At 34.6% G+C, this 24,579-nt stretch overlaps 2 protein-coding genes across 3 annotated transcripts; one reads left to right on the top strand and one right to left on the bottom strand.

The window, feature by feature from the left end:
• The first annotated feature begins 7,089 nt into the window (after window positions 1-7,089).
• LOC112003834 (F-box protein PP2-A12) lies at window positions 7,090-9,652 on the top strand. Its single transcript, XM_024036052.2, has 3 exons — window positions 7,090-7,701; window positions 8,128-8,246; window positions 9,058-9,652. Exons 1-3 carry the CDS (start codon window positions 7,357-7,359, stop codon window positions 9,476-9,478), a joined length of 885 nt encoding a protein of 294 aa, XP_023891820.1. The 5' UTR covers window positions 7,090-7,356; the 3' UTR covers window positions 9,479-9,652.
• Window positions 9,653-16,428: 6,776 nt separating this feature from the next.
• On the bottom strand, window positions 16,429-21,786 carry LOC112003823 (uncharacterized). 2 transcript variants are annotated; one of them, XM_065766667.1, is made up of 13 exons: window positions 21,619-21,786; window positions 21,359-21,518; window positions 21,153-21,191; window positions 20,925-21,058; window positions 20,760-20,826; window positions 19,645-19,697; window positions 19,133-19,187; window positions 18,962-19,036; window positions 18,652-18,678; window positions 18,479-18,553; window positions 18,197-18,314; window positions 16,944-16,990; window positions 16,429-16,847 (listed from the first exon to the last, which is right to left on the bottom strand). In XM_065766667.1, the coding sequence occupies exons 2-13, from the start codon at window positions 21,452-21,454 to the stop codon at window positions 16,737-16,739; spliced, it is 897 nt and encodes a 298-aa protein (XP_065622739.1). In that variant the 5' UTR covers window positions 21,455-21,518; window positions 21,619-21,786; the 3' UTR covers window positions 16,429-16,736. The 2 variants fall into 2 exon arrangements, with proteins under 2 accessions (XP_065622739.1, XP_023891808.2); XM_024036040.2 differs by having other exon boundaries at window positions 21,359-21,488; window positions 21,619-21,784.
• Between the last annotated feature and the right edge of the window lie 2,793 nt (window positions 21,787-24,579).

Here is a 24,579-nt window from a genome sequence, read left to right as displayed (position 1 = left end):
TGGATTGACTTAACTAAAGTAACATGAGGAATGTCAATTAAAAGAAAGTGTCAGAGCATCTTCTGAGAGCCTTTGATTATTTTGACAATGTGAAAAAAAGGAAGACTAATTAAAATTCTTGCTGAGAGGCCCCTGAATCAAGTAATGGCATTACACGTGTCAATCTTAAGAGATTTGGGCGACCTACACAATTTTCTTGTAATTTATATCGATAAAGCAATATTCGAAATGCAGATTTTTTTCAAACTTGTCAAGATGGCAGCTTTTATTGGAATAATGGGTCCGTTTGGATAACACTTATTGTTGTTGAAAGTTGCTAAAAATTGATTGTTACTAAAAACACTGTAGCAAAATAATTTTTAAATGTGTAAATAATATTGTGAGACCCACTTTTAATATTAAATATTGCATAAACAGTGCATGAACAGTATGTAAACAGTACATGCACAGTATTTTTCTCTCTCAAAAGTCAATAAGTCCGGCTGCTAAAAAAAAAAAAAAAAACTAAAAACGCAACTTTACTTTGAGTGAAAAGTAGTGCTATCCAAACCGGGTCAATATCATTACTTTCATATTGACTTATCAATAGCACCACTGTTATAGATTATATCTCGGTATCTCACTAAACTTACTGTGGGTCAACCTCCTATTTTACATAGTTTTTAAGTTTAATCAATTAAAACCTAGGAAGCTAGACTTTTTCAACATTTGGGAACCCTTGTAGTGGTTTTCCACTTCTTCACCAATATCTTGTGTTATATGTTTCACTGGTTATTACTTTATATTTTATATGCATATGCTCATGGTGTTTAACTGGTAACAACCTGAATTATATAATTGATTAATTTAACAAGCTTATTAATTCTATTGTAAAATCAATAAACGGGTCTAAAGTTACTTTTCAAATAATATTCTATTAATTTCATCTTTGGTATACTTGCATATTTATATTTAAATTGAATACTAGCTGTCTTTTTTTATTATTATAGTTTTATGTATTCTTTGAGATATATGTATATAAAAACATATATAAAATAAAAATACTAAATAAGTGAAATAGGATACTCAAATACCGTTTTGTATCTTGAGTTGAAATTAAAAAAAAAAAAAAATTATACTATATTAAGTAAAAAAAGTAAAAGAGAGATGACTAAATAGTAATAACAATTATATAATTAAAGGGATAGTAAATAAGAAAGGATTAATGTCAAGTTGTCAACCCTCCTGATATATATATATATATATATATAGTTGGGTTCAAGTTGCACTTAGTGTAACTTTAGACAATATTACACTACTCAATATTTTTTAATTGAATGCGAATTTTGACAAATCCAGTGTTAGATTACATTATCTTCGTATATTTTCTATACTTGCAAAATTTCAAGGTAATCAAAGATTAATAGTCATTTCATCAATCAATTGTTAAAATTTAATTTTTGTTAATTTAAAAAAATTGTATAAAAGATGAGTTTATGGATTGAATAGCAAATAACATCCAATTAACATGAAAAATGGCATTAATGTTAAGAACATATAGAACATATAATTGTAAGATTTTTAAAATATGAATTATATAACAAGTTATTGGATGGTGTAACATTACTTAAAGTTACATTAGTGTAACTTAAACCCAACCCATATATATATATATATATAGTCACACACATAAATAATAAGTAAATTAATGATCCAACGATTGAATCAGTGAACCATCATACCACTCTCTTGACAAATTAATGCTCAGTATAATTTTGATAATTATGCTTACAACTCATTAGACTATCGGAATTTGAATTTAGTTAACATAAATCTATCTACAACTACTTTCTCCAAAAAATCTATCTACAACTAACTACTTAAAATTTAATAATAAATTAAATGAATATTAAATTGAAATATTATACCCAATCTAGTCAGAGATGAAACTAGGATTATATAGGGTTATGTGTGTAATTGATACTCTTTTAGGCTTCCCATATTACACTAAAGTTGTTTTTATATGTTGGAAAATTTAGACCATGTTAATTCAATCAATTACCCAAGTTAATTAATTATCAAATTATGCAATGGTCCAATTCAATTTAGGATGGGCACAATCATATCATAAGTCTAAATGCAGCATAAAATCAATTTTGACACAGGCAATATAGTTATGATAGAAAAATCCGGACGAGAAAAGTACAGGTGGTTTGTAGCTTACCTCTAATTGAAGTATTTACTATAGTAAAATGAAGTTTACAATACAGAATATTCCAATTTCTAGTACTGCCACCTACACTAGAACTTACTTATGTGATCACAAACAACTCTAATTCAATTAGACTCTTCTATGTTATGAATCTCTTTGATGCATGTATACCTAATCTGCGTCTAACTCACCACAAAACAGTTTGATTGAAGTAGTCTTGGTGCAAGGTTTTTTATGGAACACTCATTGATCTTGAATGAAACTAGAGATGATGCTTGGTACAAAACCTTTAGTCCATAGCCATCGCAACACGATCTTCACTTCACAAAGTGTTCTCTTCATCTTTATGATGACCTAATATGAATTTAAATAATGTTCTGGAATCCTAATTCATGGATCCCTACGTCTTTTGGTCATCTTGGGCCACAATTTGAGAAAACAAAAACCTCAAAGCTTGATTAGTTGACTGCAGTCAAGTTTTAACAATCTCGATCATTTGACCTTTAGCTAGGCTTGCAATATAGGCAACAAAACTTCTTTATTTTGAGTAGTTTCTTAAGTTGTTTCTTTGTGTCTTCAATGCAGAACTTCAAGCACTACCTAGACATTAAAACATTACAACTCAATTACAATAAAATTAAGTTTTGAATACAAATTTGCCAACACTCAATACAATTGACCCTAATATTAAATATAAGGAAAAATTAAGGATTTCAATTTTCAAGAAGTTTGGGGGCCATGCTACAATGTAGGTCCTCTCCTGAACTAGTTTTAGTGAACTAGCTCTATGGCAATTGATCTTATAGCAGTTAGTACTCCCATCCCCTAAATGAATGTTATTGAGCCCCAGACTCTGTAGACTTTGTATTATTGAATAAGCATTAGGGTTAATATTTCAGGGTGGTCACAAATCATTCTAACTTGCAAAAAAATGTAAATATATATTTATGAAGAAAAAAAATTATATGCTAAACTAACATATTTTGACCACTCTAATAAAAATGTTGAATACTCTGACTTGAGAATCACAGGAATTTGAGTTCAACAAAAATAAGAGTAATGCTACATCCATAACATTTTTTACAATAATTTCACAACAAATCCTATATGGTAAGCTATCACTGATTCTAATTTGAGCTCAATACTGACATAACTTTTCACCTACCAATAACAACTTGTCGCATAAAATTTGTTGTGAAATTTTATGGACATAACATTACACCAAAAAGCAAATTTTGGCCTCCAAACATAATCTTTAACCCCTTAAAAAAATAAGAGGCTTAAATAATAAACAATAACAAAAATAACCCAAACAAAAAAAGACTAGACCAAACAACAACAAATGAACAAATCATTCAATAAAAAGCCTATGCAAAAAAAAAAAAAAAAAAAAAAAAAAAAAAAAAAAACCTCCAATCATTTAAATTTGTAACTCATTCAACCCATTACATAAAATATCATATGTTGCTCTCTCTCTCTCTCTCTCTCTCTCTCTTCTCTTTCTATTATCATTTTAGACTCTCTCCCTTACTTTATTACTCTCATTTCAGCATTCATAATTTCAACTTTATCTCTTATAGTCTTTTTTTTTTTTTTTTCCTTTTTCTCTTCATTAGTAAAAAGAAATTGCAATACTTCAGGAATTGCGTGTATTTTTTTTTTGTGACAATATATTCAAATTATCTTTTTATTAGATTTTTGTATAATTTAAATTTCTTAATGACCATCTTAAAAAAAAATTCTAGTGCCACCACTGTTCCTTCTTAGTTCTTACAACAATGATGATATCATGCTAAATAGATGTATTTGGCTAGCACCAATGTAGATATAATTTTACACTTTGTTTTAGTTAATGATATGTTTGTTTCATTTTTTTTAAATTTTACCTCAAGTGAAAAGTTTAGATTATTTTTTAAGGTTTATTCTACTTGTTTAGTTCATTAAAATCTAGATACCGACCCTATAATTTAGGATTAAATACCTAGTGGTTACAAACTAATAATAATTTCAAAACACTGAACAATTATGTTGAAATTCCAATTAAATTGATGACAAACAAATTTGCACACATTTACTCCCATTTGTCTCACATTCAAATTACGGTCGTACTTATTATGGGCTTTCATGGAAGAATTTGCTAAGGTCAACAAACAATCCAACTATCTTTTCAAAGTAGGTAGGTATTGGTGTTTATTGCCATACGCTGCCCCTAGTAATTGATTGAATCATTTTGGCGGGCGGCAGCCCTACGGCTACAAGCCAAGGGAACTCACGTTTTAAAAAATTAAGCTAATAACCATTGGAGTCATGACTCTTGCTTTTTTTTTTTTTTTTTTTTTTTTTTTTTTTGAGAAAGAAGACTTCAAATTCATATTAAGAAATAGGCGAATCTGCCTCGTAAGCAATTAAGGTATGAGATGGGATATCTTCCATCCATACAAAGAAATCAATGACACGACGTGCATACCTAGCTAAGTTGTGAACTATTTTATTTCCTTCCCTACAAACATAAGAAAAACTAATACATTGAAACGATTCAGCAATAACTTTCACATCTTGAATCAAAAGACCAGATGAAGCTATGGATAGCGAATCCTCCGTCAATGATTTAATTAGTATAAGGGAAAATGTTGTTACACACATTTACATACAAATGAAAGGTCAATTGAAACTAATTTTAGTTGTTTTTTCTTGTGTGTATAATAGAGTGTTGTAATTAACAAGAACAACTTATAAAATATTAATTGTTTTGATATGTCATCAAATACAACAAATAAATAAACTCTCAAATTGAATGAATACATAATGATAAACTTGAAATTGATCAAAGCTAGTGGTTGACATTGTGTCTTCAAAATAGATGCTGCCTCCCATAGTGATCAACAACATGCGCACACACAAAATTTAAAAAAATAAAAACACTAATTTGCAGTAAACATAGAATGAAATCCTATTTAATACTACATGGATTAAGCCCAACCCACAAATATCCACACTTACGCCTAATCCACCCTGATTTAATTTGGTGCAGGCAAGATGGCGACATGCACGTGTGTGTGGGGTATGCCCGTTTGAGAAGTTGCTTATGGGAAGGAGGGAACATAGACAACAAATGGAAAAGTTGAGGAAAATGGTGTGATGACGAAGGGAACAGAGGCGTTGGAGTTAACAAATTTCAGTCGATGCGATTTTTATATTGGTAATGATTACTGACATTCGGCAACACATTTCACTCACTAAACCACACCATGCTTGATGTTAAAAGTTACATGAGGTATTCAGAATGGAGTGAAATGGTTAGTGCGATCAAAGAAATAATGTGGTTGATTTCTTCGATCAACTATACATTCCTATTCCTTCTTAAAAAAAAAAACTATACACCCCTATTCGATGTCTCAGAGATTATAAATTCATAATGTGAAATATAGTTTTACATTACTTAAATATTTAAGATAAACGTTCATTTACACTATTGTAAAATACCTTTTTTTTACTTGAGGAAGTGGTATCTTGGCTTTTGGTCATATTATTCCACTTTCTACCCATAAGAGTTAAGATAACCTAGAAATCCAATGAAAAGATGGTATGGTGGATTAAACCTAGAACCTCCACATTTTATGTCACACCCAGATCTATAAGTTCACCCCCTAAACCCTTATCATAAAATACCCATAGGATGAGTATTGTCATCAATAAAATCATTACCATATTTTATCCAACAAAGTGGTCAAATTTTAGGATAAATGCTAGAAGCAGTTTTATTTACTGAGTAGTGCTACGGATACTATATTTTTTACTACATTAAGCTTATAAATTAATGTGTTACCATTTATAAAGAGGCAATTCAAATATCTAGTTATAAGTGGTTAAATCTATGAATCACATTCCCTATTACATCACTTTATAAATTTTATGTAATAAAACTTGTAGTACCTTCATAATTTTTCTTTATTTACATAAGAGGGAAAGCGACAAAGATGAATTACCTAGCAATGTATGTAGCTAAAGAATATGTCGGTGATAAGGATATGTTTAGAATACCGATAAATAAGAATAGCCGAGCCATGTTGCTAAAGAATCTGTTAGTAGTTAGAATATATTTAGAATACAAATAATTAAGGAGAGATTTGAGAAAAAAGAGTAGAGGGGTGAGAGTAATTTTAATATCACATAAAAAAATCATAACTTTGCAGCAACTATTCTACATGCCGTCACTTTCACATAAATTTATAAATTTTTTTTCCACTACGCACAATCTGCCATGTAGACAGTTGTAACAAAAGTTGTGGTTATTTTTGTGGTCCTAGAAATTTTGAGGGGAGAATGCTTGAATTCTAATTTCTTTGAAGCTAAATTATTTTCTATATATAGATAATAATAATCTCATACATTAAATATATGTAATTATGTATTTTTCACTTTCACAACTGGGATCCCACACATCTCCCTCCCAAATCTTGATAATTTCCTAATCCGGTTTTATTTATTGGCCTTTATCCTATTATCTTGCTCATAGTTTTCCTTAAAAAATAAAGTAGATAAAAAATAAATAAATAAACCAACCAAAAAAAGAAGAAGATTTTATCGTTTTTTTAATCCCTTTTATCTTTGAAAGAATCAAAAGGAGTTGTTAATTGTTATCACCCCATAAAAAAGAAAAGCAAAAAGAAAACCGCAATGAGAAATAAATATCATTAAATATCTAAACCTAACAAAAATCTGAAGTACAAAACAGTATCCACCAGAGTCCAAAAACAGCATCTTTCTTTTTTTTTTTTGAGAAACAAAAACAGCATCTTTATAGTATGCAAGAATTAAGCAAATCTATGTATGCATGTATGTTATCATGTTATGGGTTATTACACTATAAATTAAATTAGAAAATTAAGAAAAGTGAAAAACCACCGATCCACTCAGACACACACACCTCATTCTCTGCTTTCCGTCCATATCAATCTCCGCTGTCCTCCTCTCTGTTTCTCGAGAAACAAACAAAACTAACAAAACAAAAGACTCAACACAACATAACATAACCTCTTCTTTCTTATTTATTTGTTTCAACAACCTTTTCTCTTCTCTTCTCTTTATTAGTAAAAACTCAAATCTTTTGGAATATCCTATCATCCTAGGCTCTCTCTCTCTCTGTGGGGCTCTGGCTCTGTTTCATGGGTGCGGATTTCTCTGCTTTGTTCTTTGGCCAAGGAGGCTCTAATGCTTGTTCTAATGGGTCTAATTTGGCTTTGCAATCAAAACCCAATTTGGGTGATTTACCAGAGGACTGCGTGGCTCTGATTCTGGGTTACTTTGACCCCCCAGAGATTTGCAAATTGGCGAGGATGAATCGAGCTTTTCGTGGCGCTTCCTGGGCTGATTTTGTGTGGAAATCGAAGTTGCCCTCGAATTATGAAGTTCTTCTTCGGAAAGTGTTCGATGATGTGCCTGAAAATTTGGGTAAGCGACAGATTTATGAAAGACTTTGTCGAGCTAATAGTTTCGATGGGGGTACTAAGGTATTTCTCTCTCTATCTCTGTGTGTGTGTTTGTTTTCTGTTTGGGTGCTGAGAAAGTGTGTGAAAATTAAAAGTTTCGAGTTTTTAGATATGGTTTTTGATTGGTTGTGATGGGGTTTTCGTTTATTAGGAAATAAATACGGCCCTGTGATTAGATTTGAAAATATGTTTTGGGGTTTATTAGTTTTACTCTGATTCGGTTTTGAGAAAATGAGGGAAAGAAAATAAATTTTAATTTAGAAATCTTAGATTTTATTTTAATTAATTGAGAGGGGAATAAAATTATTTGGTTTTGTTGTGATAAAGTTTTGGTACCTCCCTGATATGGTTCTCTGGCTTATGTCCTGTTTGGACTATTCATATCATATGATTTTCTTGATATGGATCTGTTTCTGATGGATTTGTTGAAAAATTGGCTTTATGCAGAGAGTTTGGCTGCATAAAAGAACGGGTGGTGTTTGTTTGTCCATTGCTTCAAAAGGGTTAGCGATCACCGGGATAGATGATCGAAGATATTGGAATCATATCCCAACTGAAGAATCTAGGTGAGATTCGTTCAATTTTTTAACCCTCTTTTTAAAGCTTTTATGTATTGATTTTCAATGGAAATGGGAGAAAATTTGTATTTTTCTTGTCATGTATGTTTTAGATGGACGATCGAAACTCCAGCCAACTGTGGAATTCCCTTGCTGGAATTTGTCCGAGTAGGTTTTTTTTTTTTTTTTTTTTTTTTTTTTTTTTTTTTGTTATCTTTTCTATCAATTATGATTGAAATTTTAAAATTTATTGTGTGATGCTATCATAAATATGGGTCATTTGAAGGATGTGGTCATTTTGAAGGATGTCCAATACCATTGAGTTTCTTTGGAAGATCTTAATGTTTAGGCAGTTCTTATTGGTAATAAAATGACCATCATATTATTGAGCTCGAAGTTATGCTATCTTTGAGTTGGACATACACATTTGATCCTTTAAAAACTAATTGCTATGAGAAGAATCATGACAAGCCTGAAAATCCTCCCTTCAAACTTTCCATTTTTCCATTTCTTTCATTGTTGCTGGGCTGATCCAAAAGTAGGCATTTGTAGTCTTTCAATTGCTATTAAAAGTGTGAGGAAAATTATTAAAATATAACAAGATGCTAACTTTTGCTTTTTTTTTTCTTGACTTTGTGATTCATTAGATTGATTAGAAAAGCTTTGAAAAATTAAAAAGCTTTTGTTGGTTTTTGAAGTGGTGCTTCAGTTTCTCAACAGTGGAGAACTGCAAAGCTTTTCATCTGTTCTGGTGCTCTTTTTCCTACTTAGTGTAATGGAGTACTGGAATTGACTTGGAATTCCTGTTTATTGCTTGTAGATTCTGCACAGTTGCATACCTTCAACAGATTTGGTGGTTTGAAGTTGATGGGGAGGTGGACTTCCCACTTCCAACAGGGTCATATAGCGTATTCTTCAAGCTGCAGCTTGGACGGGCATCCAAGAGATTTGGTCGGCGAATTTGTAATTCAGAGCATGTTCATGGATGGGACATTAAGCCAGTGCAGTTTCAGCTATGGACTTCAGATGGTCAGCATGCTGCATCAAAGTGCTTTTTGAAAGAAACTGGAAAATGGAATTACTACCACGTTGGGACCTTTGTTGTTGATAGCTCTAATGCATCAACCAAAATTAAATTCTCTATGACCCAGATTGATTGTACGCATACTAAAGGTGGTCTCTGTTTAGACTCTGTAGTTATATACCCGAATGAATTTAGAGAGAGGTTAACGCATTTTTGACTAGCAGTTAACCTCGTTAGATAGGAATTTCTGTATTATATAGAGTTAGGAAAAGAGTGTGCTACAAATACTGAATGGTTTATTTTTAAAGCCTAGAATTTGTATGCAAATGAGGCAATGTGTATATTGGTACCCCCCACTTGTTTAATGGAAGTGTTAATTAAATCTGCTGAACGCTTTTTCTAGTACGTAGTTCTGATTATTCTTGAACTCTCCATCACACCCTCAACGTTTTAGAAGAAGATGATATGTTATGTGAGTTAAAGCTCATTAATGTTGATATGAGTGATCTAACCTCTAAGTTTTTGGCTGCATTTTTCTTTGGCCTTGAGCAGCATTTAGTGCTCCTTGTAGTTGCTAGTTTTACAGTTGTATTGCAAACGTGAAATTCTGGAGTCCTAGGCCCCTACTCCAGGAACAGACCAAAATTTTATGTGAGGGCAAGAATATAGCAAAATGCTCAAAAGAAGGAATGTTACTTCCACTTGCTTTTATTCTTCTGAACATGGAATTTTAGTCTGAATAGTTTACTGAAGCCTTGCTCTACTTGCCCAGTGCCCATGCATGAAATGGAGTCGTCCTGTTTTGTCTGTTCAAGTAACGGTACCATCTACTCAAATCCTTTATTACATATTTGGGTCATGCTAACGAGTGTCTTTAGGGTACTCATTAATAATTCATTTTAAAAAAGTTTTGATACCACTTTTATGAAAAATGAAAAAAATTGTCAAAATATTAATTACTTTTTTTCATTTCTCATAAAAATTTTCTTTAAATGAATTATTAACCAGTGCCCTAAAAATACTTATTAGCATTTTTCTACGTAATTAAGTCCAAAGATAATAGTATAATTTAAAGCTCATGAATACGATTCCAAAAGTTATATGGTGTGATGTCATATATATAATCAAAGATATTTAAGATTGTGAGGGTATGAAATTACACGGGTAAACATTGACTATGACCAAGGTGCAGACTGCAGACCTTACCAACTCATGGTACTCAAAAGTCTCTACGAGTAGCTTATAAGTGATCTTCACTTCATGTGATATTATCAAAAGGGCCCATAAAAACTGCTTCAGGACTCCCAGTACATGCTAAGCTACTTCCCAGCATTCTGTCTTATCCACAAGAAAATAACCCCAAAAATGGTTATGCCTTCCATCCATGGCACGTATCACCACCACTGCTGCTACTGAACTTTCCTTTTTCAAAATTGCTTCAGGCAGAAGATGCTTCTCTGGGACCTCTGGTTCTCTCTTCTTGTTGAAGTTGTTGCCATGAAATTCACTATTAAGATAGCTCCTAGCTGCTGATCCTCCCTGCACTACTACGCAATGCATTTCCTGGGGCAGCCATAGTTGCTGTACAGTTCCCAGAACTTAAAACTGTTTTGAAAAATATCGATCACTCTGCTTCTTGTTGGCAAGTCAATTTGTTGACCATCTCCTGCTTTGTCTTTTGGATGGTATGATCCTGCATGTATTCTGGCTCTCCAAGAAATAAATAGAAACATTGAGATTGCTTGACAAGCCATCAATTGGTGAGTTTTGGATTAGTCCTGAACTGAGGTTTTAGAGCCTTTATACAGTTTAACAAGGTGCACTGTGGTTAGACACATTTGAAGAACTCTCTCGCCTTACCCTGTTTACTCTGAGGCCAAGGAGTTCTATCTAAGAAAATTGTTGCAATAACCTGGCAGTACTGATGCTGCGTGCTCTGAGCTAGTCAAATGTCCTCGGTTGATCATCTTTAGACTATCATTCACATTACCGCTGGGAGGCGAGAGCAGTAAAAGTAGCCATCAACTTATCTTTTTCAGTTGGCTGGCATTGAGCACACCTTATACCCACCTTTTCTTTTAATTTTTTTTTTCCAGAGATTAGTTGTGCTGGTTTCTCAGGAATAATCTTTCGAGCTCTCTACAATTGATTGTTGATATTATATCAATAGAAAAGAAGGCCAACGGGGAGAAGAACTCAAGAAACAATCTATAAAAGGGTGTGTGCCTTTTTTTTTTTTTTTCCCCTCTTTTAAGTAATGATCCATAATTCATGGGGAGAGGGACAGTATTGCATGCTATCACTGCAGCATGTGATGTGAGAACTACTTACCCATTGGCCTGATGTCATTATCCCGGCAGAAAGTCATTAAATCTTTCATACTATTGACAACCTCAGCAATCTGTCAAACAATTATAATAGGAATATATTATGAACCTATCAGAATAATGGAAATTATTTTCAAACTTAAGCAAAATGAGTTGTTGAGACTTGAGATATACCTGCAAACACCATGTGTATCTTCTGGAAAATCCTCTGTCCTCAACCAGCTTTAACTCCAAAGTTCTTGCAAGATGACAACCCGTCGCCAGGAACCTACAGTAAGATAAGTGATCAAGAACAAGATGTATTCATGATTAATTGCATTTAGCTCCTAATTAGTGGAGGGGGAAGGGTAATAAAGAAGAGAGAGGAGGGGGGGGGGGAGATGACAACTAATTTTCCATGGCCTTGATCTCTCAAAACTCAAATTTCTAGCATAACTTAAGCAGCATATATAATTTGAACTTACAACTATTCAATTAACATTATAAATTTCTGAAGGTCAACAATGCCGACCACGCACAGATAACATGACTGTCAAACTGAATTTCAAAAGGTCATCAGTTTCAATTATAAAGAGAGCAAACTGAATAGCATGATTGTCAAGAGTTACCCCTTGCCCACTGCAGTATCTAGAAACATACAGGTGTAATTTTACAGAATAAAATTAGTTTTCTTATTGTCTCATGAAAGCCTTTTTGTGGAATACAATTATCACAATTGTTGATCTCTGTAACTTATCTATCAACTTCTTATTTAACAAAGAGGACATTAAATCATCATTAGTTCTTTAACTAAAGGCACAAAGAATGACATACAAAACTGGTAAGGCTGGTCATAATGCATAAAATTTCTCCTACATTAATTTCTCACTTGTTACAATTTGTTTTTAAATCATCTGGTGACACCAACAGTTCCACTACCATTATTGTTGTTTTGATACTTCTGTGCAGAATGAATCAACTGATTGATCTGCAACCAGGGCATGTATTAAGAATTAAGTTACAGCATGATCATTAGATCCAAAGTTACTGATAAGAAGAATAAGTAATGGATCATATGACATATTTGAAGGTCGAGAGGGCTAACATAGAACCACACAGGAAAATAAAGTGCACAAGTATAACTGAGACGCAACAAATGGTTGGGCAAAAGTTCTTCATGACGCTGCAAACAAGATTCCCATAGTATCTGGAGGGACCAAAAAAAAAAGAGGCTATACAAACAGCACCATCCTATATAGCATTTTGCATTGAGCAAGTGCAACATGAAGAATACAAATCATAAACCACTGACTTCACATGAAGTGGCCCTTGACTCACCTTCAAATCATGAGCGTAAATAATATGCAGTTGATTCTCATGAACATGCAGTTGCTCATAGACACTCTCTTGAATTGTTTTTCCCTATTCCAACATCATCAACCCAGAAGGCAATCTACACTCAAGTGGAAAATTGAGAAACAATAGTTCATCAATCACACTATCAAATGTAATTTTATTAAGCCTAGGAAGTATTTCAAAAATGCCTCTGCCTAGAAAAAATGATAGATTAATGCTATCAATTAATCAGGGAAGGAAAACTTTAAGTGATCTACTAATGCTAGTTTGCTTATGAAACCCCTTCCTTGATTTACAACTACCCCTAATTACCTAACAGCCCTTTAATACAGCACATGCTAAATCAGTTACACACATGGCCTAATGCTAATCTGTTACAAGACTCATGCACACCTTGCACACTTGCATTCTCATCCTTAGCTTCTCCAAACAGCTTAGTACAGCCACCACAAGACTCAGTAGATAGGGCAGGCAGCAGCTCTCAAGTGTTAAGTCTCCTAACCTAATGCTTGTGGCATATCAGCAGCAGGTATCAGATCAGCCGGATACTCAATGCCAAACATTTCAGCACCAGTACAGCAGGCATCAGCACAGCAGGCTACGCAATTCAGTAGCCAAAACAATACTGGCCATGATAGTAGCATTAACATAATTAGCACCTCCATTGAGAAGCAGCACAGCACACATAATGCACCATGATACCAGGGCAGGTTCGTAAGAATCCTAACACATACTGCCACAGGAACAAGTTGACAACGAAAGCATATGAAGGATGGAATTGACACCAAACAGTGAAAAAATAAAGTTGAAGAGAGAGCCAAAATCTAAGAACTACCCATCAATTTAAAAAAAAAAAAAAAAAAATCCAAAAACAAGAAACATAAGACATTGAAAATAGGATCTGGAATGACAAAACCATGAGCGGGAATTCATAGCCTTCATTTAAAAGAATTCATATTCCTAAACCTCAACATCATGGCACACATTTACTTAAACCAACTTTGAAAAATATACATATATCCACACAACATGGTATAGCAATAATCTCCATTAACAAAATTTACATAACGTTAAACCAACCAGAATTTTTGTAAAAAGAAAGGGGGGGATCGAGAGGCGATGCCCATGCCTCTTCTTAATTGATAGGATTCCCATCATTTGCAGTCTCCAGCGAGGAGACAAGGGCAAGGCACCGAACAACTAGCAGCCCCTTTACTAGTAAGAGAAAACGCTAGCACGCAAGGGCTGAAAAGCCAGCAACTTGTTAGGATAGGTTTTGGAGGGGCAGAAGGAAAATTCATTTTAACCCATCCCAAAGCCCCAAATGCTCCATTAAATAGATCAATTAGCATGGGTACAATCATCAACAATAGTTAATAAGTATTTAAAACCATCAACATGGCAGTAGAGAAGAACCCCAAATATCATAATGGACAATGCAAAAGAATAGCTGAAACATGAATTGCATTAGGAGAAGGTGACCTTTTCTGTTCGCTAAAGAACAAAATGTACAATGAGAATTCTCATTATTGGAATCATGAGCAAGTGGTAGAAGATGCTCCAATGGCCTATTCTAGAAAAAGAAGGTGTCCTAATCTACAATGCCAAAGACTAAGGATGAGTTGTTGACAGCAAACACAGGAGGCGTTTGTGAAGTGACAATTGATGATGCAGTGGGGTAAGTAAAGTTTAGTTTCTGCAGAATGTATAGACCATCTATCTCTCTTTACGACAGACCAATCATCCTCCACAGCAAAAGGTCCTGTATGAATCAATAATTAGATAAGAAAATGATGCAACAACTCAGATTGCGGGTAAGCTTAGTGATTGAGATCAAGTTGAACGTAAAGGTTGGAACACAAGATATCAGACCAATCTTGAAGAAAAGACAGAATGTTTGGGATTGTTTGATGTCAAAATTAGAGGCAATAAGGAGTACCTGACAAGTTTTGGAAAGATAGAGACTGAGAATGTTGGGAATTGACTCGTTCTGCTTGGAGGGCTGGAGTTGACACATCAAAGTTGGCCTGAGAATTGAGAAAAAAAAAAAAAAAAAAACAATTGTCAGCTTAATCTCTAACAAACTGAACTGAACCTCTAAAAGCTTCCTAGCTGCTTTAACTGACTGAAACTAAGGGCCGTTTGTTACTGTTGTTTAAACAACAGTTTTCATTGTTAAAGCAACATTATATGTATCTTCACACACTACGTATTTCCAAGAAATATAAACAACGTTACTAGAAATCTCTTATCAAACAGACTTTAAATTACTCTCAACTCTCAACTCTATTAATAATTTACGGGTACAATTCTGCTATCCTATAGGCATTGGCGGTCTGCGACATGTCGCAGACAATGCTTTGATATTTGAAGCATGAAGGGTGTTTTGTCTTTTCGGCTTGGTTCATATAACATTATATTTCCTTTACGACTTGCAGTAATTTCAGTTACTTGATCTCGCACGATTTGTAGTATAACTGGACGATAGCTGTGCGACATGCCGTTAACAAACAAACAAGATAAAAACGACAGGTCGACTCTTCACTGCAATCACTTGCATTCTTAACATCCTTCCTTCTCCTCAAACTTTCCTATAAATCAAATAAAAAACCTTATGCCATTATATCAGGCTCCACTGATAGGAGTTTATAGTTTTAGTTTTTTTTTTTCCTCAGCATCCAAATAACCATTTTTCTAGTCAAAAGTCAAAACAATTAAAGCCCAAACGAAAAATGTTGTATTTTTCCACTGTCCGGGAAAAATATTTATTCAAATCAACGTCAATGAAAGTATTAAAGAGGTCAAAATATGAAACCAAAACATAAAGAGAAGAAAGGCAATAAAATTTTATTTAAGAAATGAAAAAAGAAAAATGCTAAACCTTGGGAAGTTGAGAGAGGTGAGAGTTTGTATAGAACCGCCATGGTTATGCCTGTGAAGGTTGTCTCGTGTTTTGTCATGTTTTTGTTAAACTTCGTTGTATATCCTATTGATGATGGTGTTTTAAGGATAATGTTTAGTTACAAAATTAATTGTAATCTTAGCTATAATCTTACTCAATAAAATAAATATTACTACATATTTTGAAAATTTAACCGTTAAATATTGCTACACATGTCAAATTTTGTGTCAATTAGATATTATTTACTATATGATCTATAAGTTTATATTTTATGCATATTTTTAAACATCAAAAACTTGCAATTTAAACAATTTATTGATAACATAACTATTAATCTTTAATATTCTAGAAATTTTACAAACATATAAGATATAAAATGAAAATATAATCTAATGGTAGATTTGTCAAAATTCTCCTCCAATAACAAAATATTGAGTAAAGTTATAGTTTAAGGATATAACTAATTTTGTAGCTAAACTTTGCCCATGTTTTTATACATGCTATTTAAGCTTTAGGGATTACATTAAGCCAAAATTACATCCTCCACAACATTAAAGACCAAATTCAAAAAGAAAATAAGTTAAGATGAACTCAAAATTGAAATATGGAAAAATGAAAATTCTGAAATAAAATTTATTATGCTTCTTTGATCAATCTAACTTGTGATGAACCAAATAAACAAGATCATAGAAATACAAACATGTCCAAATTACAAAGCAAAAGGAAATCTAAACCGCATAGACAAAAATATGGAATCATAAGTAGCAGTACAACTCCCAAAAGGAGCATCAGATGACCAAAAAACTCTCAACCCAACTGCCCCTGCAAAATGGAGATGTTTGCCACCTTAAACAAGATGGAAGGATCTATACACATATGTATCTCTAAAGCAACCAAAACTTGCGAGACCATTAATTTTGTTGCTCACTGTTGTTGGACCTGCGATATGGCATGTATCTATGGTCCTTGGCAGCATTCTTCTTTCTCCTTTTCTCAATAAAGGAGTCAAGCTTGCCAGAAGCCTGTGCAAATATAAAAATATTCATTAGTAAACTAAACCAGTTGTAGTTCACAAAATAAATTTTCAATATCATCATAACAAGAAGTGAAAAAGGAACCTTGAGATCTTCAAATTTTCCAATAAGCTTTTGCTTTCGGATTGCACCTGCAAATAACAGACCCAAGTCAAGTTAAATAGACCACTGGTAGGCTAGGCTATTCCTTTTGGTGCACGCCATTAGTACAGCATCTTAGAAGTGTTAACATAGAAACAAAGGCAATACAAATACAAGTGTACGGTAATGCACCTTGGAAATACCTAAGCACAACCACATAATTTCTCTCCACATACTACATGAATAATTGCCTCAAAAAACATAACTTATTAATTTGGCACAGCTTACTACCATTACCAATCCCCAAGCACACTCAAACTTTTCCAAAACCAGACAAATTGTTGCAACAATAAATATCTCAACCACCACATCTCTCGCATTACCATGACCATCAATGCAATGCCCCACATTACCAATAACAGACCAGCATGAGCACCAACACTATTCAACCATGCTCACCATGCATTTTCATCGAACTCTGTATTTCTCAGCAATAAATAAGAGAAGGGTTCAGATTAACCAGTCTGAGCACTTTGATTCCTTTAATTATCAACATAAGCCAATCACTTAAAATATAGGCCTAAGTGCCATGTAATCTAGTGTTTGGGGTTAATTTAATTCCGGGTTTTTCAGATGTCTATCAGACCAGTTTTAACATAGCTAAGACCAAGAGATCATCACTTTAAAAAGATTGTGAATAATTTGCTTCTCCTCCATATGGGACATTAGTGCAGGACACCCAAAAAAAAAAAAAACAAAAAAAAAAAAACACAACAACAGCAACAACAGCTACAGCAACAACAAAACAAATGTTCACAGGTTCTGTAGTGGTACTGCAGCCTAGTTTATTTGGTTATTTACTGGTATTTGGGCCTTCTTCATTTATTTTTTGTATGAATGGATAGGATTAGTCTAAATAAAGGGTTATGATTAATAATTTATAGAGTTTTAGGGTTTTGTCCTTATAGATGGAAGATTATGAGATTCATGTAACATCTTGACTTTATTATCAATTAAAAAAAAGGTTAGCTTTTGGCTTATAAGTTCTCTTAAGAACCCAAGAAGAGGTTTTTCCTCTATTTCCTTGTGAGAAACTAATGCTTCAATGTACAATTAAAGTGAATCCCGGTCCCATTGCACTCCTGACTGCATTAGATATACTTCCAAGAAGCATAGACAAATGCTCACACACACACACACACATGTATTTACATAGAGAGAAAGAGAGAGATAGAGACTGAGGAGGATGACTGTACTTTTTGAGAGATAAAATGGTTGTTTCCCTTTCTTCGCTGCTTCTCTTTCTTTCTTCTTGTGCTCAGCCAGAATTGCGGAATCAGTATGCTGACTGGACTCGGACTTTAATTGCTTATCCTGAAAAGACAGATGACACAAAAAGCAGCACAAACCATAAAGAAAAGCAATTTTTTTAAATGCACTAATATTTCTAGAGAGAACAAAATTTAAAGGAATAGCAAATTTCTGAAATGAAACCATAATCAGTGGTGCATTTTTATTCCAAAAGGGGCAGCACTTACAATCCAAGAGATGTGTTTCTTTAATTCACCAACGATTTCTGGATCATTTGATTTTGCTAATTGCTTCCGCAATTTCTGTTATATCCAAAATAAAGTTCAGAAAAAAGAAATTAACACACAAGGATGAGAAACTGTAAACAAAAATCACATAATTCATAAATTCAAAAGCTTACCTCTCTTTCAGCAGGAAGATTACCTCTCTTTCAGCACATGATCAACAGTAAGAAAACATTAGTAAATGCACTAACATCTGTATGGGACAAATAAAAATTTAGAGGAATATATAATAAGCATGGCAAGATAAATGACAGGCCAATGGCCTTTAGTTCAAAGGGTTCAAAGGGCACTCCACCACCCATAAAAATGGGGTGGTGGGCAAGGTCATTGAATCAAGTATTATGGAGTGAGTTACTTACCTAAAAAAAGTGAGAAAAATAACTAGAATTAGAGTTACATTTCTTTCCAAAAGGGTTAGGCACCTACCATCCAAGTGATGCTGTGTTCAAATCTGTTGGCGGCAAGTGGATCCTTGGATTTGGATAATTTCTTCTCTTCTTCCTGTTATACGGAAAAAAAGTTTCACAGAAGAGTAATTAACAAGTAGATTTAAAAGAAAGTTGCACATACTTCATAAATAAATAAATAAAAGATTACCCTTATTTCATCAGGAAGATATTTCTTGAACAGAAAATTATATTTGCTCCTAAACCTGTAAGATCCAATTTATATTATCTGTACAACAAAAGTTCTTGCAATAGAAACGTTAAAGAAACAACTGGAAAATGTAGATTTCCATCTTAGTCAGAAAAGCCATAGCTTGGAAGAAGACAACCAACATGCAAGTGATCTACAATATTTTATTTACTCGTAATTACACAAACAACCAAGGGGTTTGAATGCATGAACTCCACCTTGCCCTTGCAAGGGGAGAAGGTGTCCTTTGAATAAGAGCTCATTGTCATGATCTACAATAAAAATTGGCAAGTACTGAAAACCTCACATGAGTAATTTTTAACTAGAACCTCATCAATGAACTGACCACCACCGGGGAGAGGGGGGGGGGGGGGGGGGGGAGAGGGAAAATAAAATATCATGAAGTATTGGAACAAAATATGAACACAAAGCCACACACACACAGAGAGACAGAGAGAGAAGGGGGGGCTTACTGCTTATCGTCAAATGTACCACATAAAGATTCAAAACGGGGGTCACGTACAACCTGAAGATAATGAAATATCAATGTCATCTGGCATACCCATCAATAGTAACAAGCTTATATAAACATGCTACTAAGATTACTAAAAGATTTATTTATTTATTTATAGTTCAATAGTTGGGGGAGGGGGGATTTGAACCATGAACATCTTTATTGGAAACACCACGAGGTGCTAGTTGAGATACAAGGCTCTTGGTAAGATGTTTAGTCGAACATGAGATGTGATTTCCATGTCGTATTACAAGACTACCAATTTTGACCAGTCCCATCATAGCAAAAGGGAGAATAATACCCTTTTCAGAAACACAAAAGAGTAAAATATGTATCATTATGAACATGCTAAAAATTGAGCATCAGAATCTAGGATTAAAAATAAATAAAAAAACAAAAAATCAAGGAACTATGCAATCCATTGGCTGCCTACTAGTTATTTAGGAATATACAATCTTGAATAACCATAGATCAATGGAAGACACGCATGCCCTGTTGCTGCTGGCTGAAACTTACCATCGACACAAAGTTATTCTAGCAAGGATAACAACTACAGTCCTTAAAAGCATTTGATTCCGTTTAATTAGACATGAGCCCAATTTGTCATTTAAAACCTAGGATGCATGGACACGGACACAGGAATGGGTACAATATGGTGACACAAGCAATTTTTGAAAAATTGTAACATGATACGACAAATAAGACACCATTACGACATGGATACAACACCCCAAATCAAGTGTCCATGCATCCTAGTTTAAAACACATTCAATTGAAGCCCTATTTGCTTGTCAGATTTCACAGGCGAATGTATAAAGCCTCTAATTCAAGCACAGAAAGTGCCTGTATTCTACCCTTTTTTTTCTTCCAAAAAGCATTGGCAGCCAAACAAATCACAGAGCACTTAATAGAAAAATATCCAATTTAATTATAAAGCAAAAAAAAAAAAAAATCTCAATAATTCAGTTTCAACTCAAAAACATAAACATAAAACTGAACACTGCCTCAACAATATCATCAATAAAACAACACAAATATTTCACAAAAAAACAACATTAACTTCATCAAACTCACCTTCTTAGGAATTTGAACCACCTCTCTAAGCCTTCCAACCGGCTTCTTGCAACTTGCCTCCATTGGCCTTCACACAATTCCAACAATAAGCCCACTACTTCCACACACACTACTTAAAAACAAAATAACAAATTTCACCAAGCCACAAACATAAATATCATATACCTATTCTTGTTCGCCCGCCCAGATTTCTTTTCTAGATTTGGCATTTTATACGCCGAATGCGACCCATCTGAACGCGCCTTTTGCAATTGTTCGAATGTCACATCCGCCAACTCCCGCTCTATCTCTTGCTCCTCCTATTATTCAAAGCACCATAAATTGAAAAGTAAAAAAATATATATATCCAAAAATTGAACTTGAAAATTAAAACTTTTTGTGTGGGTTACTCACATCTTCCGAAGATGACAATTCATGCTCATCGCTATCCTCCTATTATTCAAAAAAAAAAAAAAGTATTTTTCAATATTCAAAGCTTTATAAATGAAAATTTTTGTTAATTTTTTTTTTTTTTTACAATCATCGAACCTGAAACATTTTCAATTGGAAAAGTGAAAAAAAAAATAATAAAAAAAGCGCAGGTGTTTAGGGTTTCTCACATGTTCAGAAGAGGACGATTCGTGTTCATCGCTGTCCTCGAACTTGGTTTTGGTTGCAATGGAAACCGGGTAATCGGGTTTCTTCAATTTGAGCATTTAGAATCAATCAGGTTCTCCCTTCTGGTTTGCCCTAAAAATTGAAATAGCCGAATTTTCGTTACTGTATAAAATGAGTGAAATAAATATTAAGCCATTCAAATCATGAAAATAAGCCATTGAACTCAGAGAGAGAGAGAGAGAGAGAGAGAGAGAGAGAGTACGTGTAAGAGTGTCGCCGGCACTGCGTTTCTGGCCTCGGCGTTTTTTTTTCCCCCTGTAGAGTAATGGAGGACAGTGAATGAAAAAGGTTTAGGGTTTAGCAATTAGCATAAACGGTGTCGTTTTCATTGCAGAAATAAACTACTGGTGTATGCTTTTGCTACGTCTGGCTTAGGGCGAGGGGCTTACCGTAGTGTGTAGTGTACTGTGTAGGTAGGTGCGGTGGGCGTCACTTAAATTTTTAATATCTTTCATTATATATTTTATTAATTCTTCATGTTTATTTTCTTTTGAAACCTGTGCTTATTTTTTTTTATTTTTTTTTTAAAACAAACCCGTGTTTATTATTTTAGACTTTTAGGGGGTGTTTAGTAGAGTAATTTGAAAATTGTTGTTTGTAGTTTTTTAAAATATGTGTGGGTGAAAAAGTGTGTTGAAATGCGTGAAATGCTGTTTAAAAACTAAAAAATGTTGTTTGAAAATACAAACCAAACGGGCCCTAGACTTTTAGTTATATTTATCAATAATAAAAATGTTGTTGGTTTATTAGTTGATTTTCTAATACGTTTGATTATAGTTTGTAATTTTTATATTAGTGAGAATAAGAAATATAAAATGTAAAAATCACATATAAATTATTTTAAAATTTTAGATATTTTCAAAAACAAAAAAAATACTATGAGCTATAAATATAGTTATAATAATTATTATTATTAATTAGTCTCTAACCCGTGCTATATACAGGAATATACCTGTGGGGCCCGTGGGCCTGACAGCCACAGCCCATCGCATAGTAGGCCCAAGGCCAGCGCCGAGAAAGACTGACCAGCCAAGGCTAAGTTGGGGAAAACCTCTTTTTTGACCCACGCCGAGGACCTCTCCATCCTCGGCATACTAAGGATAATCTTTGGGAGGGGACAAGTCCAGAGCAAGCTGTCACGTTCACACTTAATGCATTCACCTAACCCCTCTATAAATTTATTGTTTGGGCTTGTTGGGCTGAAAACCCATCCATATTCAGGGTCAAATCCAAACTGAGTCCCTACAATTGGCGCCGTCTGTGGGGAGGTTTAGGGTGCTGGCCGGCGCACCAGGTGATTGTCCTAAGTGGTTGTTTTACAGTAGGTTGGCGAAGTAAAAAAAAAAAAAAAAAAAAAAAAAGATAAAGATTCGACAGCAAAAAGAGAAATCTTGATATTATTATTTCATAAATAGAAACAGTACAAATTACAATCAGAGGCTCAGGCAGGTATGTTTCACAAACAAATTTACAAGCTAATCCTACCAGCTATTTCTACAATCAGAGGTCCAGGTGGACAAGCCCTAAAGAAGCTAGCCGGAGGGAAGTGTCAAGCCGTGCTTTTTGGTATAAAGAGAATGGGAGAGCTTGACACAAAAAGCAGGGAAGGGGGAGGGCCATCATGTTTCCAGGCCACCAACAACTCCCTTCTCGGAGCGGCGGATCTGGAACAAAGAGAGGAGCAGATGCAGGGGCTCCGGGATACCTTCCCCCATGATGTTCCCTTGATTCTCTCCGATCCTCACGAGTGTTGGCCGTTGGAGACGGCAACACTCGAGCACCGCCCATGAGATGAATTCGCATGTCTTCTTCGTCGGGGGTGTGCTCCGAGGAGAGACGTTAAGTACTCTAACAACATCCCTCTGAGCCACCTTGTAGGGCGCCATCGGTGTTACGCCTAGATCTTGCCGCACCGAAAGCCCAGTGGGGGCTGCGGCATACGGCTTTCGCCAATTCCAGTAACAATTCCGGTGGGGTTGTTAAAAGGGCTTGGAGAGCTGGAAGAATGTGTTTTTTCTGTTTGTATTGAGAGGTCCATGGATTGTGGGGAAACCACCTCCCCACCTTATATAGGGGATGGGGGTTGGTGAGAATTAATTCATGCAGAGTTCGAAAAGAGAATTATCAGCTGGGCTAATAATGAAGCTACCAATTTCCAAGGAGGCCGTAGACCGTTGGACTCGTGTTAATTCATGAGGACATTAATGAAGGCGCGTTTCGCACACCGAAGCGTCAAGCGCGGAACACGAACAAACAAAGAGCGCATCATAAATGAAAAAGATGGGGCCTCGAGCTGGAGGCGAGATCAATGCCACGTAAAGATCATAATCCGACCCAAGGAGGAATCGTCTCCAGTAAAGCGGTCTGAGGACAAACTAGATACTTACAGAAAAATAGAAGTGGTAGACAGAACCAAGGTATTGCATGATCCTCGGACCCAAGCCTATGGTAAAATTATTCACACCATTATACCTGGGTACTAGACAGAACAAAGGTATTGTATGATCCTCGGACTCAAACCTATGGGGAAACTAGATACTTACAGAAAAATAGAAGTGGTAGACAGAGCCAAGGTATTGCATGGTCCTCGGACCCAGCCTATGGTAAAACTATTCACACCATTATACCTGGGTACTAGACAGAACCAAGGTATTGTATGGTCCTCGGACTCAAACCTATGGGGAAACTAGATACTTACAGAAAATAGAAGTGGTAGACAGAGCCAAGTATTTCATGGCCCTCGGACCCAAGCTATGGTAAACTATTCACACCATTATTCTGGGTACTAGACAGAACCAAGGTATTGTATGGTCCCGGACTCAAACCTATGGGGAACTAGATACTTACAGAAAATAGAAGTGGTAGACAGAGCCAAGGTATTGCATGGTCCTCGGACCCAAGCCTATGGTAAAACTATTCACACCATTATACTTGGTACTAGACAGAACCAAGGTATTGTATGGTCCTCGGACTCAAACCTATGGAGAAACTAGATAAATACAGAAAAATAGAAGTGGTAGACAGAGCCAAGTATTGCATGGTCCTCGGACCCAAGCCTATGGTAAAACTATTCCACACCATTATACCTGGGTACTAGACAGAACCAAGGTATTGCATGGTCCTCGGACTCAAACCTATGGGGAAACTAGATACTTACAGAAAA

The sequence above is a fragment of the Quercus suber genome, unplaced genomic scaffold, assembly GCF_002906115.3.
Source record: "Quercus suber isolate HL8 unplaced genomic scaffold, Cork oak 2.0 scaffold_730, whole genome shotgun sequence".
NCBI classification, from domain to species: domain Eukaryota; kingdom Viridiplantae; phylum Streptophyta; class Magnoliopsida; order Fagales; family Fagaceae; genus Quercus; species Quercus suber.
This window is presented reverse-complemented; position numbering and strand designations above follow the sequence as displayed.

Excerpts from the sequence above, each read along its gene's own strand:
- LOC112003834 (XM_024036052.2), top strand. The coding sequence starts at position 7,357 with ATGGGTGCGGATTTCTCTGCTTTGTTCTTTGGCCAAGGAGGCTCTAAT. Across the intron at positions 7,702-8,127 it reads GTTTCGATGGGGGTACTAAG|AGAGTTTGGCTGCATAAAAG; the intron begins GTATTTCTCTCT and ends GGCTTTATGCAG. Across the intron at positions 8,247-9,057 it reads ATCCCAACTGAAGAATCTAG|ATTCTGCACAGTTGCATACC; the intron begins GTGAGATTCGTT and ends TATTGCTTGTAG.
- LOC112003823 (XM_065766667.1), bottom strand. The coding sequence starts at position 21,454 with ATGCTCAAATTGAAGAAACCCGATTACCCGGTTTCCATTGCAACCAAA. Across the intron at positions 20,827-20,924 it reads GGGCGGGCGAACAAGAATAG|GCCAATGGAGGCAAGTTGCA; the intron begins GTATATGATATT and ends AATTGTGTGAAG. Across the intron at positions 18,554-18,651 it reads ATCTTCCTGCTGAAAGAGAG|AAATTGCGGAAGCAATTAGC; the intron begins GTAAGCTTTTGA and ends TGGATATAACAG.